This window comes from Penicillium diatomitis (genome assembly GCF_028827545.1).
Source record: "Penicillium diatomitis strain IBT 30728 chromosome Unknown utg000004l_segment0_segment0, whole genome shotgun sequence".
Classification (NCBI taxonomy): domain Eukaryota; kingdom Fungi; phylum Ascomycota; class Eurotiomycetes; order Eurotiales; family Aspergillaceae; genus Penicillium; species Penicillium diatomitis.
This window is the reverse complement of record NW_026623176.1, coordinates 1,680,770-1,693,298: the sequence shown is the minus strand read 5'-3', so window position 1 is coordinate 1,693,298 and position 12,529 is coordinate 1,680,770. Positions and strand designations below refer to the sequence as shown.

General features: G+C 50.5%; 4 protein-coding genes across 4 annotated transcripts; 1 reads left to right on the top strand and 3 right to left on the bottom strand.

Moving 5' to 3' along the window:
- Positions 1-2,489: 2,489 nt before the first annotated feature.
- On the bottom strand, positions 2,490-3,386 carry N7539_003872 (2OG-Fe(II) oxygenase family protein; the record flags this gene model as incomplete). The annotated part of the gene is made up of 1 exon (XM_056933474.1): positions 2,490-3,386. The coding sequence occupies one exon, from the start codon at positions 3,384-3,386 to the stop codon at positions 2,490-2,492; it is 897 nt and encodes a 298-aa protein (XP_056791015.1).
- Positions 3,387-5,108: 1,722 nt separating this feature from the next.
- N7539_003871 (uncharacterized protein) lies at positions 5,109-6,437 on the bottom strand (the record flags this gene model as incomplete). The annotated part of the gene is made up of 3 exons (XM_056933473.1): positions 5,109-5,539; positions 5,601-6,055; positions 6,343-6,437. 3 exons carry the CDS (start codon positions 6,435-6,437, stop codon positions 5,109-5,111), a joined length of 981 nt encoding a protein of 326 aa, XP_056791014.1.
- Positions 6,438-7,818: 1,381 nt separating this feature from the next.
- N7539_003870 (glycosyltransferase family 15 protein) lies at positions 7,819-9,632 on the bottom strand (the record flags this gene model as incomplete). Its single annotated transcript, XM_056933472.1, has 5 exons — positions 7,819-8,160; positions 8,238-8,646; positions 8,718-8,804; positions 8,860-9,270; positions 9,361-9,632. 5 exons carry the CDS (start codon positions 9,630-9,632, stop codon positions 7,819-7,821), a joined length of 1,521 nt encoding a protein of 506 aa, XP_056791013.1.
- Positions 9,633-11,164: 1,532 nt separating this feature from the next.
- On the top strand, positions 11,165-11,806 carry N7539_003869 (NUDIX hydrolase; the record flags this gene model as incomplete). Its single annotated transcript, XM_056933471.1, has 1 exon — positions 11,165-11,806. One exon carries the CDS (start codon positions 11,165-11,167, stop codon positions 11,804-11,806), a length of 642 nt encoding a protein of 213 aa, XP_056791012.1.
- Between the last annotated feature and the right edge of the window lie 723 nt (positions 11,807-12,529).

The window sequence follows — 12,529 nt, the reverse complement described above, 5'->3', positions numbered from 1 at the left end:
CGATGTTTGTCCCTCGGTCGAATTCAGAACTTGTCTAGGCTGGATTTAGTACTCCTTTCCGGGTCCCCGGGGATATGGGTGCGACTATACTTGCTATCCAGCACTCACAATGTCATTCTTTGGACTGTATTGTATACTGGTAGGTACTATAGCGTGCTGGGTGAGTCACATGGTCTGCCAGTGTCCCGTCATGATGAAGAAGCAACTTTGCGCTCGAGGGTGCGGCTGTAAGTTCATGCAAAGCAGAGAAGCGGCTCCGTACCCTTTGGCGTACCCTTTGGCGAGTCCGAATCTAGTCTACGGGGTTTGCACTGTAGTGTACGCTTGGGGATGAACATTGCACAGTCCAAGTTGCCCTTGCGCACGGGCAGCGACAAAAGTACCAAAGCGGTTCACCGCGAAATGTACCTGACCCAAGAGGGCGGAGTAGTTACCCAGTTCTTCCTGTCTGGTGGGATTCCCCTCCGACAGACCCGATCCCATGGTGCTGGAAATTCTTAATTCATTTCACACATCAGACGCCTTAAAAAGAAAACACATCGATCCACAGAACCGGGAGAGCAGTATGAATCCTCTAACCTGACGGCTAAATGGACAGCCGTTGGTCAATCTGGACCACCGTGAACCCCCTGAAACCAAAGTCATCAATTGTGCTCGTCTGATGGACTAGTCTAATGTGCATCAGCTGCAATCCATGTCAGTGGACCACTGACACCAGACTCGACCAGCATGACGTAAATTCAAAAGCATGTCGAGCGCGGCATTCAATGAGAGCAGCGCTGTCAGAGCGCCTTGCGAACGGGAAAATGTCATGCCGGACAACAACTTCCGGCTTCCCCTCCTTTGCCCATTGGACATTGGATGAGACTAAGTGGGTGAGATGCGCCGTGTTGGGCGACGCGCGCGCGCTGCGTCGAAATTGGCGAGATTTGCTGCTGGAGGTGCCCGTGCTTTTGATTGCCCCGACGATCTCCGTCTCGGAGATGTGTGCGTTGATCGCTGGATTGACGCGGCTTCTCAGTTTAGTCACAAGGCCATGATGGCCCCCGGCGATGTTTGTGAATTAGGCCTCCCGCATATGTCAGGAAGGGTCGGCTGTTAGGATCTGCAGTAGGCTCGGTTCGCTGACCTGCAGTTCCAGGATACTTTCGGCCGGTGCACGAACTTTTGCTACCAATGTTATGGTATTATGGCCTCTCCTTGTGTCTTTGGAAAGACGCCAGAAAGGTGACCATAAATACTTGAGACCTTTCGACAATCTCATTTTGCCTGATAATCTTTAAGATCTCCCATTGGGGAAAAAAAAAAGAGACCATTTTTGCAACCAGACTCGACTCTTCAAACGACTCAGACGGTGTCTTTCAAGGAATCATGTCTCGGGCAGTCGATACATGCATGTGGTACGACCTCGGTAGTCAGACAGAGATCATGTCTTGCGACAATGATCATTCATACTATTCACTCAGTCCCTCGACCCAGGCCTCATTATCTGAAAGCTTCCATTTGTGTCTCGGGAATGAAGCGAGATCACAGTTGGGAGCTTTACCCGATATTAGCGAGAATGAATCGACTTTCATCCCAGACCTCATCAACTCATCTGGCCTCGACTGCATCGCAGATATTCACAGAGACACGGAGATGAGCACCCAGTTGATACTGGCAGCGAAGAAGTCTTCGGAAGAGGTACTTTCATATCTATATCTGGGCTTCTTTAAGAAATCCAAGCTCTGACAGGCTCCCGTCGCGATACACAGGTCCCCAGTTACATCGGAATGAAGAGTCATTTCATGACTTCTTCAGACACAGCCGGTATCAGATGCCCTGGCCAGAAACAACCATCAACTTCAAGCCCTGTCGAGCAGCCACATTCGAGGCCGAAATTCCCCCAGTCTCGGTATGTAGCTGCTTGGATTCGCATGTTGTTCTCAATTTTCAGCTGCGGAAAATGCTGACGCCATCCCTGAAGAAACCATCTCTCGACACCGGCCCGAGTGTGGTACTGCACATGGGAAGGTTGTCAATACAGGGGAACTTTCAGTCGAGCGACGACTCTCAAACGCCATGTCGAAAAGATCCACATCAACCCCAAGGCTCATCCATGTCCGTATTGTGAGAAGAGATGCAATCGGGCGGATACTCTGAAGCAGCATCTTCGTGACGCTCATCATCTTCATTGACGTGGGCGTCGGTCTGGGATGGTTTGTGATGTTTCTTTATGAATGCGGATACCTTTTGCTTTTGCGTTGCTGAGTTTTTCTTCTTCTTCTTCTGCTTCTTCTTCTTCTTCTTCTTCTTCTTCTTCTTCTTCCTTTGCTTTCCCCAAAGTTTGCCTTCCAATTTACTTTTCTCTTTCTTGGAATCGGGATGGTACTAGATCAGAAATGGAAAAGAAATAACATTTCAATTATTCAAGTCGTGATCATTAAATACGCAGGCTATTCCAACATGTATGCAAAAACAAGCACAAAGTCCAATATGCAATCCAGTCATCATTCCATCCTTCGCACAGCACGACCCTCCTCACTCCATCGGCCACAAATGGTGTGTGACACAAACCCGCCGACTCGCCATCTTCGACCCACGAAGTCTCCCCCTTCGGCATGTCTGACGCGATAAAGCGGACTCTGAAACTGATTTCTGCTAGCAGCACGCAAGGCATCGCCTGTATTCACAACCAGACAGTCCTCACGGGGCGCAATGCCCGCCCATCCGTCGGTCTCCGAGTCCCAGTATTCCAACACTTCTTCCTCGCAGTATCGTAGCGTCATGGAACTGCCGTCGACGAATCCGCCCACGGGGGACTCGTCGCGCTGTTCTTCCGAGGAGCAGACGAGCTCGTCCACGGTCATTTCAGAGCTCGACAGATCGTGATCTGCGTGAAGCGAGCTGATATGTTGACGGACTTGCTCGTTGCCGATGAATGGGGAGAGGGTACGGATGAGACGGTGGGTAATGGCGTGGGTGTACTCTTTGACAAAGTCGAGACTCTCATCGTCCAGCGTCGAGACCAGATCGTCTTCTTGGAAGGAACTGTCGGAGATGCAGGATGACTCGGTGGAGACGAACGAGCCCGAGCTGGACTCGGTGTCGCTCGTTGCCGGGCATTTCTCCTGGTCACGCACGTCGGCGGATTGAGAGAGATACGCTCTACGCTGGCGGTAAAGTTTGCGAATCGCGTCAAGGTATGATTTGCCGTTGAAATACTTTGTCTGGCCCGACAGATCCAGGTAGAAAGATCCTGGATCCTGACATGATCGGAGAAGCTTGGACAGTTCAAGGGCGTCTTTTTGGAGCAGGCCAACAAAGTTGATCACCTCAAGAGGAGTGGATGGGGGCTTTTCGCCCTTCAGCACGATGAGAGCACTTGTAGTGGTGGCGGTTGCCATTTCTAGAAGATAGGGTAGTGAAGATTTAGAAGGTCTCAAAAAATAACAGCAACAAAATTTGATTGATTGTTAAAAAACAAGAAACAAAAAAAGCCCTCGAGGTAGGTCAACAATGCCTTTATTTATAACCTTTTTTCTTTCTTTCTGCTCCCTCGACATCCCGCGTGCAGAGCTGCAGCAGTCAGTAGTGTGGTGCAAAGCACTAGTGAATCAGCGCCAGTGACATTCCCCTGCCCAAAAAGGGTAAGTGAGCACGCGCCAGGGTGAGACGGGTGGATTCTCCGATAAGCGAGCTGACCTCTCGATAGGCCACAGATTGACAATCCCCTTGTGCCTCGTCGAGCGCAAACGGCGCGATAACTCTAATTAGTTAAGCTTCATACAGCCGACATACACTGACGGCGTTGCCACAGCGAATCAGACGAGTTGCGCAATACTGCCGAAATGAACTCTGCAGCCGAGGGAGGATTTCTGAGTGCCTATTGATCCTTTTACCCACGGCCTTCTCCACTGCGCCTGGAATGGTCGATCACAGAAGAGTGCCAGGATAGAGAAAAGGCGTTATCGCGAAAGGATTTTGCTCACGTGCCCACAGACGTCGAGGCGAAAACGGTCGCAGCAACCGGAGTTCAAACTAAAAAAAGTAAAGTCTGTTTCGGGTGTCAACAAGAGTTGCATATTCGTATAGTCGGGCGGAAACGGTCCAGGCCTCCAGCGGCCGACAGAAGCGTTTCCACCAGGAAGGATCTCGATCTCACCGCGATGAGAAACCCTACAGAAGTGAAAGATCCATGAAAAAAAAAAAAAAAAAAAGAAATCATTTCCACGACTCGCAAGTTTGACTAAGAAGAAAACATCCGATAACTGAGCATTCACACAGTAGTACGTGGCGCATCGCCATACAGGGAGCACGAAGAGGAGAGAGCGATAATGGATTTGGCCCCATTTTCCCGAAGCGAAAGCTTGCCGCATATGGCAATTCGTATTCGATTCCAAATCGAGAACGGTTTCTGGACTCTCGAGTTCGGACTCGTTTAGTTCCAACACTCTAGGGTTTTTCTGGCTGACAAGCCTACCTAGCGATTGGTAGGTGCTATCCTGTCAGTTTTTTTTTTTTTTTTTTCTTTTTCTTTTTCTTTTTCTTTTTCTTTTTCTTTTCTTTTTCTTTTTCTTTTTCTTGGGCTCGGACATGTGCCCCAAACTGCAAGTTGACCGTCAAGGTCGTTTGCTGGGGTCTTATCCGCTTGCTGTCGGTTTAGGCTCCGCAGCGACGGTCCAAAATCAACGACAATCAGATCCGTTTCTAATCCCCGCCCACCCGTCTTTCTTAGGCATCCTCCGCCCAATACCCACTCTTTGGATCCCCAAAGAACTAGGCTTACCGCACGAGCCCCCACGGGCAACGGAACCGTAACCTGCGCCTCCCACGAGGTGCTCTGCAGGGACACAACGCTCACAAGCATCTGCGAGCCAACTCTCCACCTTGCAATATCTATATTTGGGTGCCTCGTCGCATGTAATGGGACTGTTGGTGCACCGAGCAAGAATCTCGAGACTGGGTCACTGGGCAAACCCCAACTCAATTGACTAGTAACTTGCGCCAGTTCCGCGGTTGTCGAATAGTCCCACATCACGATCCCCCTGGCATTGTGGTTGAGACTGAGCATAGTCATGCTGACTTCCTCGTCCGCCGTCGAATAACGCGACCAGAAGGTCTCATTATCAAAAGCCATGGGCACCCCCCCCCCCCCCCCCCCCCAAGAGCGGCTTTGGGACAGAAGACACCCAGGATTGATATTCGGAGAAACGGTCGAGGTGCACGGAGATATCTTGCAGATTGCCTTCATAGTCATCGCAGCCGCAGCAGCCATACGTGGTGTTGCAGGGCGTATCGTAGACGGCTGACCAGCTCGTGTTGACTGCGAGCGGATACACGTCCGATAGGATGATATCGGCACCGGATGAGTATTCCTCGTAATAGAAGCAATAGCAGTTCAGAACCAGAGACACCGGATGCCACGGATCAATCGACTTGATCAAATCATACGTGAGCTTGGTCGCATCCAGTGGATCGCTCTGGCCATCGGGCTCATCACCCGTGTACCACAGCAAGAGTGATTTTCGCGCGTTGAGCATGTTCACTTGCTCCCGCACTGAAGTCAGGTTCTCGTACGTCCAACGCATGTCATACATCGCCCAGAGACCGACCTCAACGCATTTTATCGAGGAGGAGGTTCAATCCGGTGAAATTGAAAGCTTGATTGGCGAGTCCAGCATTGGGAACAATGTGAATAATGTTGTTTCCTTGATCCTTAAAGTTCTGCACATTGTCTAACGACTTTTCAAGCCATCCGTCCCAACTCACGTAGAAGGAGTATGGCAGAGGTGGAACCCAAGATGCTGGGGAGGAAGAACTGTTTCGAACCACCAGTCCACCGTGGAGACTTTCGATCTTCGTCACACTGCCCCCGTCAGTTCGATCGGGGAGCCGATACCCCTGGGTGCGAGCATTCGAGACCTGATTGCCTTGGGTGGCTTTGAGAGAGACATTCCATGGCTGGAACCGCGGTTCGAGATCGCAAAGAGGAAAGTCCAGCGCGACCGATGTCGAATTGACGGTCACAGCATGCTCTAATCGCACGTCTGTCCCGTCGACAGAAACCTCCAATCTGAGCTTGTGAGATTGGGGCTCGAACGTGTCGAAGGGCTCCTAGCTGAGCGGCTGTCCGCGAAGATGAGAAATTGCCGCGTCAATAATAAAAGCACCTCGATCATCATCGGCAGTATACAAATTCATTCGAGATCGAATGCGCAGATCCAGAAGGGGCACCGCGGATCAAGCAGGCTCCTCTAGCCAACCCCCAGGCTCGAATGAGGCGTTGCTGGCAATCCCCAAGCTTAGCTTTGCGTTCTCGCCCATGAGTTCAAAATTTTCTACGATTAATGGGCTACTTACGCACCTAGATAGGCTTTACCGCACCAAATGTCCACCCCGGCAGGATTGTTGAACGCTGTGGCTACAGCGAGGATGAAGAAGAGCGACCAAGGCATGCTGTTGCGGGTTATTGTCGCAGACTTGGACGATAGATCTGAACGCCGAGTCTTGTGACTTTTTAATTTGATCAGATGACAGGCGTCTTTGACATGTGCTTCTTCAAAACTCTTATCAATACTCCCAGACATTTCCCACCCCCTCAGTCCGATCTCCTTCTTATCTTTGTATCACTTGCTGTACCTAACAATCCCCGTGATGCAACTGGAGAAAGCCCTGAAGTATTGCCATGGTGCAATGTTACCGTTACAGCAGATACGCCTTCTCCGCGTCCTTCATCGCGTTCTTCCATGGACCGTGAGGGGTGCCGATTCTCCCTCGTAATTCGCCTCTTGCACTTGCACTTCGAGCAAAACAAATAGCCGGGATCGACATGTTTCGGGTAATTTGCAACGGAAAACGATAGCATTGAATCAACACAATGGGAAATTGATCGAGATCACTCCAGATTGAGGCATCATTCTCCTTAGCCATTGGAAGAACATCGAGAGTGCATTGGTCAAATGCCCTGTAGGTGGCATTTCAACAAATGAATCTACACTTGCGCTCACGGTTCACATCTCGAATATCGGTGAATCTTCAGGCTCGTAAATCGAGAGAAGCGATGACAATGCAAAATTGGAAGATCAGAAAAGTATGCGCCCACCGATGGCAACAGACAGCAGTTTTGTATATCCATTCTTTTCCGAAAAGCTTGTTTCAGATTTGTAAGAATGCCTATGTGTACTTGTGAAGCATTTTGTGTAAGTCCACAGAGCGCGAGTCGAGACGTGAAGAACATCAAAGGCCATGTCAGAGGAGGAATCAATTAGAAGCCGGATAATATCGTGTATTTTTCAGACCTCAGGGCAATTAATCTTGATTTGAGGAATAGGACTACGCGGGAACATGCGAGGACTAGATCTATAGAGGAAGGGGCGAGCAGCCCGTGGATGGTATGGTATACATGTTGGCTAAGACTGTCAAGTACTGCAAATTGAATGCAGGCAGGGGCCCTGTAGAAGGGGTACCCTCCATTGATATCACAACAAACGAGCACAATCCAAAAGTACACAATGAGTAAGAGTCGAGCTGAGAGTCGAGCTGATCTCCGCGATAAGAGACAACACGCAGAGAAGGGGTTTATCAACATGATCGATGGCCTGGTTGGGTCATGCCACGCTCCAATGTGAGAAATAAGCCGTCAAATCCTCTGAACGCCACATACAAAAAGAAAAGAGAAACTCAACGTCATGCGCGGGCTTTTCACAAATTCTCGTACGTGCTTCAAAAGTGTCGATGCCGTTTCCACGGCAGTTGAAATAAAAGGCCATAAGATAAGTGGATGTATAATGTATACAGCACACGCTGAGTTTCATGCATTGCCTACGAGCGCTTGTCTCATGGCGAAGACCAGCCGCCCGCCACTTCGACCCACTCGTTCAGACAGCTGCCTTGCTTGCCCTCGACATCCACAATGTCGGTGTCACAGCGACAGCGGCATCCAACGCCGTTCTCCTTGACGGGATCCGGGTTGGCCCAATACTCATCTTCTTCAATTCGCTTCTTCTCGTCATCGGTGGTCTTTTCGAGGTATGGCTCACGAGGGAGTTGTCGGGCGGGAGCGTTGGCAGGGCAATGCTGAATGGTAGTGTGCCGATAACCAAAGTCACGGAAGTAATGAATATCAGCAGGCGAGAGAAGGGCACCAGCAGCCAAAGAGTGAATGGGAGCATCACCCCACTAAAGAGTCGAAAGCGAGTGTTGATTAGTGACCACATCCTCGCAGACGTCATTCCAAGGTTGTCAGGTTCACTTACGCGTTCATTCCAGAAACCACCACTTCGATCCATCATGTTGAAGAAGTCCTCATAGGCCTTGCTCCGGAACCAATCCAGGCGTGCAATCTCAAAGTTACTCCAGAAATGGCACATGTTGTAGCTTTCGCCCTCCATGGCTTCAGGGTCAATATCATCGAGGTTCTTGTCACCGGGCTCGGTGAGGAGGATTTCGTCGGGTAACTTGTCCTGCTTCTTCTCCTCTGGTGGAGTCTCGGGCTCCTCCGGGCGTTCAACGAACATCTCCCACAGGCCCTTGGACTTGAGGTTGTATTTGCGCTTGTACGCGGCTGCGTAGCGCCAGATGTTGGGAACCGTTTCACGAAGCTCCTTGACCGCAATGGTGAAGCCATAGGTCTTGTTCGCCTCAGCCATCTTGATGAACGGATCACTGAACATGAAGGTCAGCATTTCAGTCTGAAAGGCCAAAAAGAGGAGGTAAGAGTCTAGACGTGTACTTACTAGGTGATGTCACAGAAGTACTTGATCTCGGGCTCCAGACGCCAGTACCACTCGTATTTCATCAGGAGAGGATGCTTGTAGAAGTGTCTGCGAGGATTGTCAGCGGACGGTACTGATCCAAGGAAGAGCTGTTGCGACTTACCCGGAGTAGAAGCGGCACATGTGATGATAACTTTCCATGCCACCGTACATGATAGCAGCGTCGCCTTGTTTGCGAATACCTTCCTTGGCGACCTCATGATCCACCCAGTCGGGGAACCCCCACATGGAATTTTCGATCTTGCCAAACTCCACGGGGGCACTCGTGTAGTTCTTCACGGTAGCCATGAATTTGTCGTCAAAGTCGCCGTCGTTTAAGAAGACGTAAGGGTAGTGGTACCAGCGATTGAAGTGACGCTCGATAGACTTGAGCGACTGGATAACGCCGTCCAATTCCTTATTCCGCGCGAGGACGACAAAGGCAGCATTGGCACGCGGTTCACTGTCGATGCGGGCTTGATCGATGGGCAGACAGCCGGTCGCGAAGACCTTGTCATACTTTTCGCTGATTTTTCTATCCGCAGCACAGTCAAATCGTCAGCACCGAGTCCCACGCTTCCATTGAGGTCTCGAGCCCGGGTTCGAGAGGAGCAAAGAAACATACCGAATTGATGGCGGTGTGCCCGCCGGAATTAAAATACCACCCGGCGAAGAAGGGTGTCGGACGAACAATAGGAGGATGAACACAATTACAAGGCATGGAAATAGTAAAACAAATCCCAAGGGTATAGAAATGGACGAGTTGCCCTTCAGTCGAATGCGACGGCGGAAAAAGGCGAAGCGCGACGAAGCTCGACCCTTTTCGCGAGGAGTGTCATCAAGTGGGAGGCTCGGCGCGGTGGGCAGCCGTTTCGTTAGGCGCTGAATAAAACTCATGATTGCGGTGTAAGGTACACGTCGAAGACCCCGCGGTGGTCAATTCAACGGACCCGAGGCAGGAGAGACGAGAATCGTGAGAGGCGCCCGAGTGATATGATTAGGAGATGACCGTGGGCGACGAATTGAGGTGCGGTCTCGGATGTAGGATCCCTCTTCCACGGACACTCAGTCGTCGGTATAAACAACTAGGTCGAGACTCGTCAAATTATTAGAGCACGAGGCGGGCCGAGTACGATCGGGACCTGTGCCAATAGGGGGGAAAACGAATGACCGGAGGTGTGCCTCCTTTCCTTCCCTTTACTTTCCTCCACACGATGCCGTGATGGCGAACGGGAAGGGAGCCGGGAGGCAATGAGCAAAACCTGTGGTTCAAAGGAAGATCCACAGAGATGAAGGGGAGGACATCAGTAGATGAGGATGAAGGTCAAAGGAGAGAGGTGGGTTTTTCTTTTCTCGTCGGAGAGAATGGAAAAGGACAGAGATCGAGTCGGGGCCGGGACGGGGATGGGTTGAAGTTAGTGCCAAGACTAGGGAGGCGCAAGCGCCAGATTGTTCGATGGTCTGGTCCTTTTTTTTGGGGTGGGGGAAACGGGTCGCTTCTTCGAGCGGTTGACATTACGTGGCGGTCCAGTGACTTCAGCTGTCTTCCGCAGTCAATGCTGGATTTTACCATGTTGATCTCACAGGCTCACAGTCTCGTATTCATGGTGCTTGTTAGCTGTAAACTTGTAATTTACACTGCAAACGGACGAGGCAGTACTTACTTCTTAGTTCTTGCTAACTTACTAGTTATAGTAGTGTTGATACTGGCCATTGGCTACATAGGTATGTTCTTCCTACTTTTGCCCCAGTTCGTACTGCCCTAGTTCTCAATGTTGAGTCCTATGTTGACGTTTTGGGAGTATGACTAGTGATACTCATCTCGCACTTTCTCACTAGATAAAGTCGGATGCTCATTACTTTCTCTTTGTATTTAAGATGTGAATAGATGTAAGATGGCGTGCTACTGTATTAAATTCTGCCGTAGTAATCTTTCCATGTCAGGCTGTTGGGTCAATCCGTTTCTGGCTTGGTGACCCCTGTCTGTCATGTGATCTTTGTCAGAGCTGATCAGCTTAGCCTACTGTAAATCCCGTGACTTCGGGGCTTTGTTCCCGAGTAGGGCCAGTACCAGGTAGTAGTTAGTTAGTTACTCGGAGTAGGATTACTAAGTACCAGGACTACCTTAGATACTAATGGGTCGTATGTTCTTTTTACACGAATGAGAGAAAATCTCTGCTAGTGATGTCTTCTTTTGTAAGCCACTCTGGTGATTTCTGGTTCATCGCGGCGCGCGATCATAGATCGATCTTTTTGGGTATCTGCGCGTGTTGTTGCGAACACTGATCGGACTCCGTCAACCTTCGGGCCGAGATCCCTAACGGCTCCAAGATCCCAAGATAAGCCGTGCTCCATATCTCAACAACACCCCTCATTTGAGCTTGAAGCTCCTTGAGAAGACTCTCGCAATATCGAGGCACTACTCCTAAATGGCTTATCCCTATTCTGTCGCTCCCCACCTGGAGTACTTGAACGTGCCTTTTGGGGAATTTGCTGCGGCCCGACGCGAGTTCGACGCATTTGGCGTGGGCGGCTACATCTTTGCCCATCCTGCACCCCAAGCCGACAATAGCTCGATGCCCCGGGTCTTGCTGATCCAAAGGGCTATGACTGATTCCATGCCGGGCTGCTGGGAAGGGCCTGGTGGTGCAGCCGAGCCGCACGAAGATCGAACTCTCTTGGATGGCGTGGTGCGTGAAGTCGTCGAGGAGACCGGTCTCCACGTCTCTCGCATTGTGGAACTCACTTCTGTCCATGTTTGGTTTCATGCGCGGCGGGGTATCCGCATAGCCAAGTACAACTTTATTGTGGAGATTCACGAGGCAACGCGACTGTCGCCGGAGGGGACAGTCGAGATTGTACCGGCGGAGCAGATCCCGGTCGAATTGGACGCCAACGAGCACTCGGCCTTTGACTGGGTCCTTGAAGATGAGCTCCAGCAGTCGCTCAATAGTAATGGCTGTGGGAAATATAACTTTGGTCCCTCGATCATCGGTCATACAGCGCAGGATGTCACGAGAGCTTTCTCGTTGGTGAAGCGAGCATCGCGTCCTCGAGTTGGTGACGACTGAATCAAATATTCCAGGAGTCGAGCGACATTCATCAGCGAAAAAGGCTAGTTCGTCGTATCCGAATCTTTTTCAATGTGGAATATCCTGGTCTCTGTCCATGCTCTTTGCCCCCGCAAATACAAATAGATATAGCGGTAATAGTGGAAGATGATCAAAGTCCATCCTGGAATCTGTGTCAACCTGCCTATACATTCCAGAGCAGTTGTCAGTTCAATCCTCCATTCGGTCCAGGAAACTCCAGATGTGATTCATCAGACAAGATACACAAGCCGATGGCGATTCCGGGCTTACCGGTTTTCCATCAAAGTACAGGGGACTTGACGCACGACGTTTCACACCTGTTGACAGATTGACGCAGTACTTCCTCTTAGTGAGTCTGTGATTGGTATATCGATCGAATGGCCCCCACCCTCTGATGGATCTCTCATCGATGTCTATCTGAGGCGAGGAAGATGAGTATTGTTGGCCTGATCCTTCAGGCCTCCATTGCACTGGACGAGACCTGGCGATCGGGCGGTCTGGACCTCTGGAGGCTCATGCGCGTAGCCACGTGATCGTCAAGTGAGAAAAAGGTACTGTGTTACCATCAATAAGAGCCGCGATACAGGTGCGAATGGTTAGTACTTAGTAGTATATTGATTGATCCTTTTCAACGATGACAGGATCCTGAGATATAGTACTCTGCTTTTTGACAAAGTCTGGTGAATGTCGCGTTTGAGACTC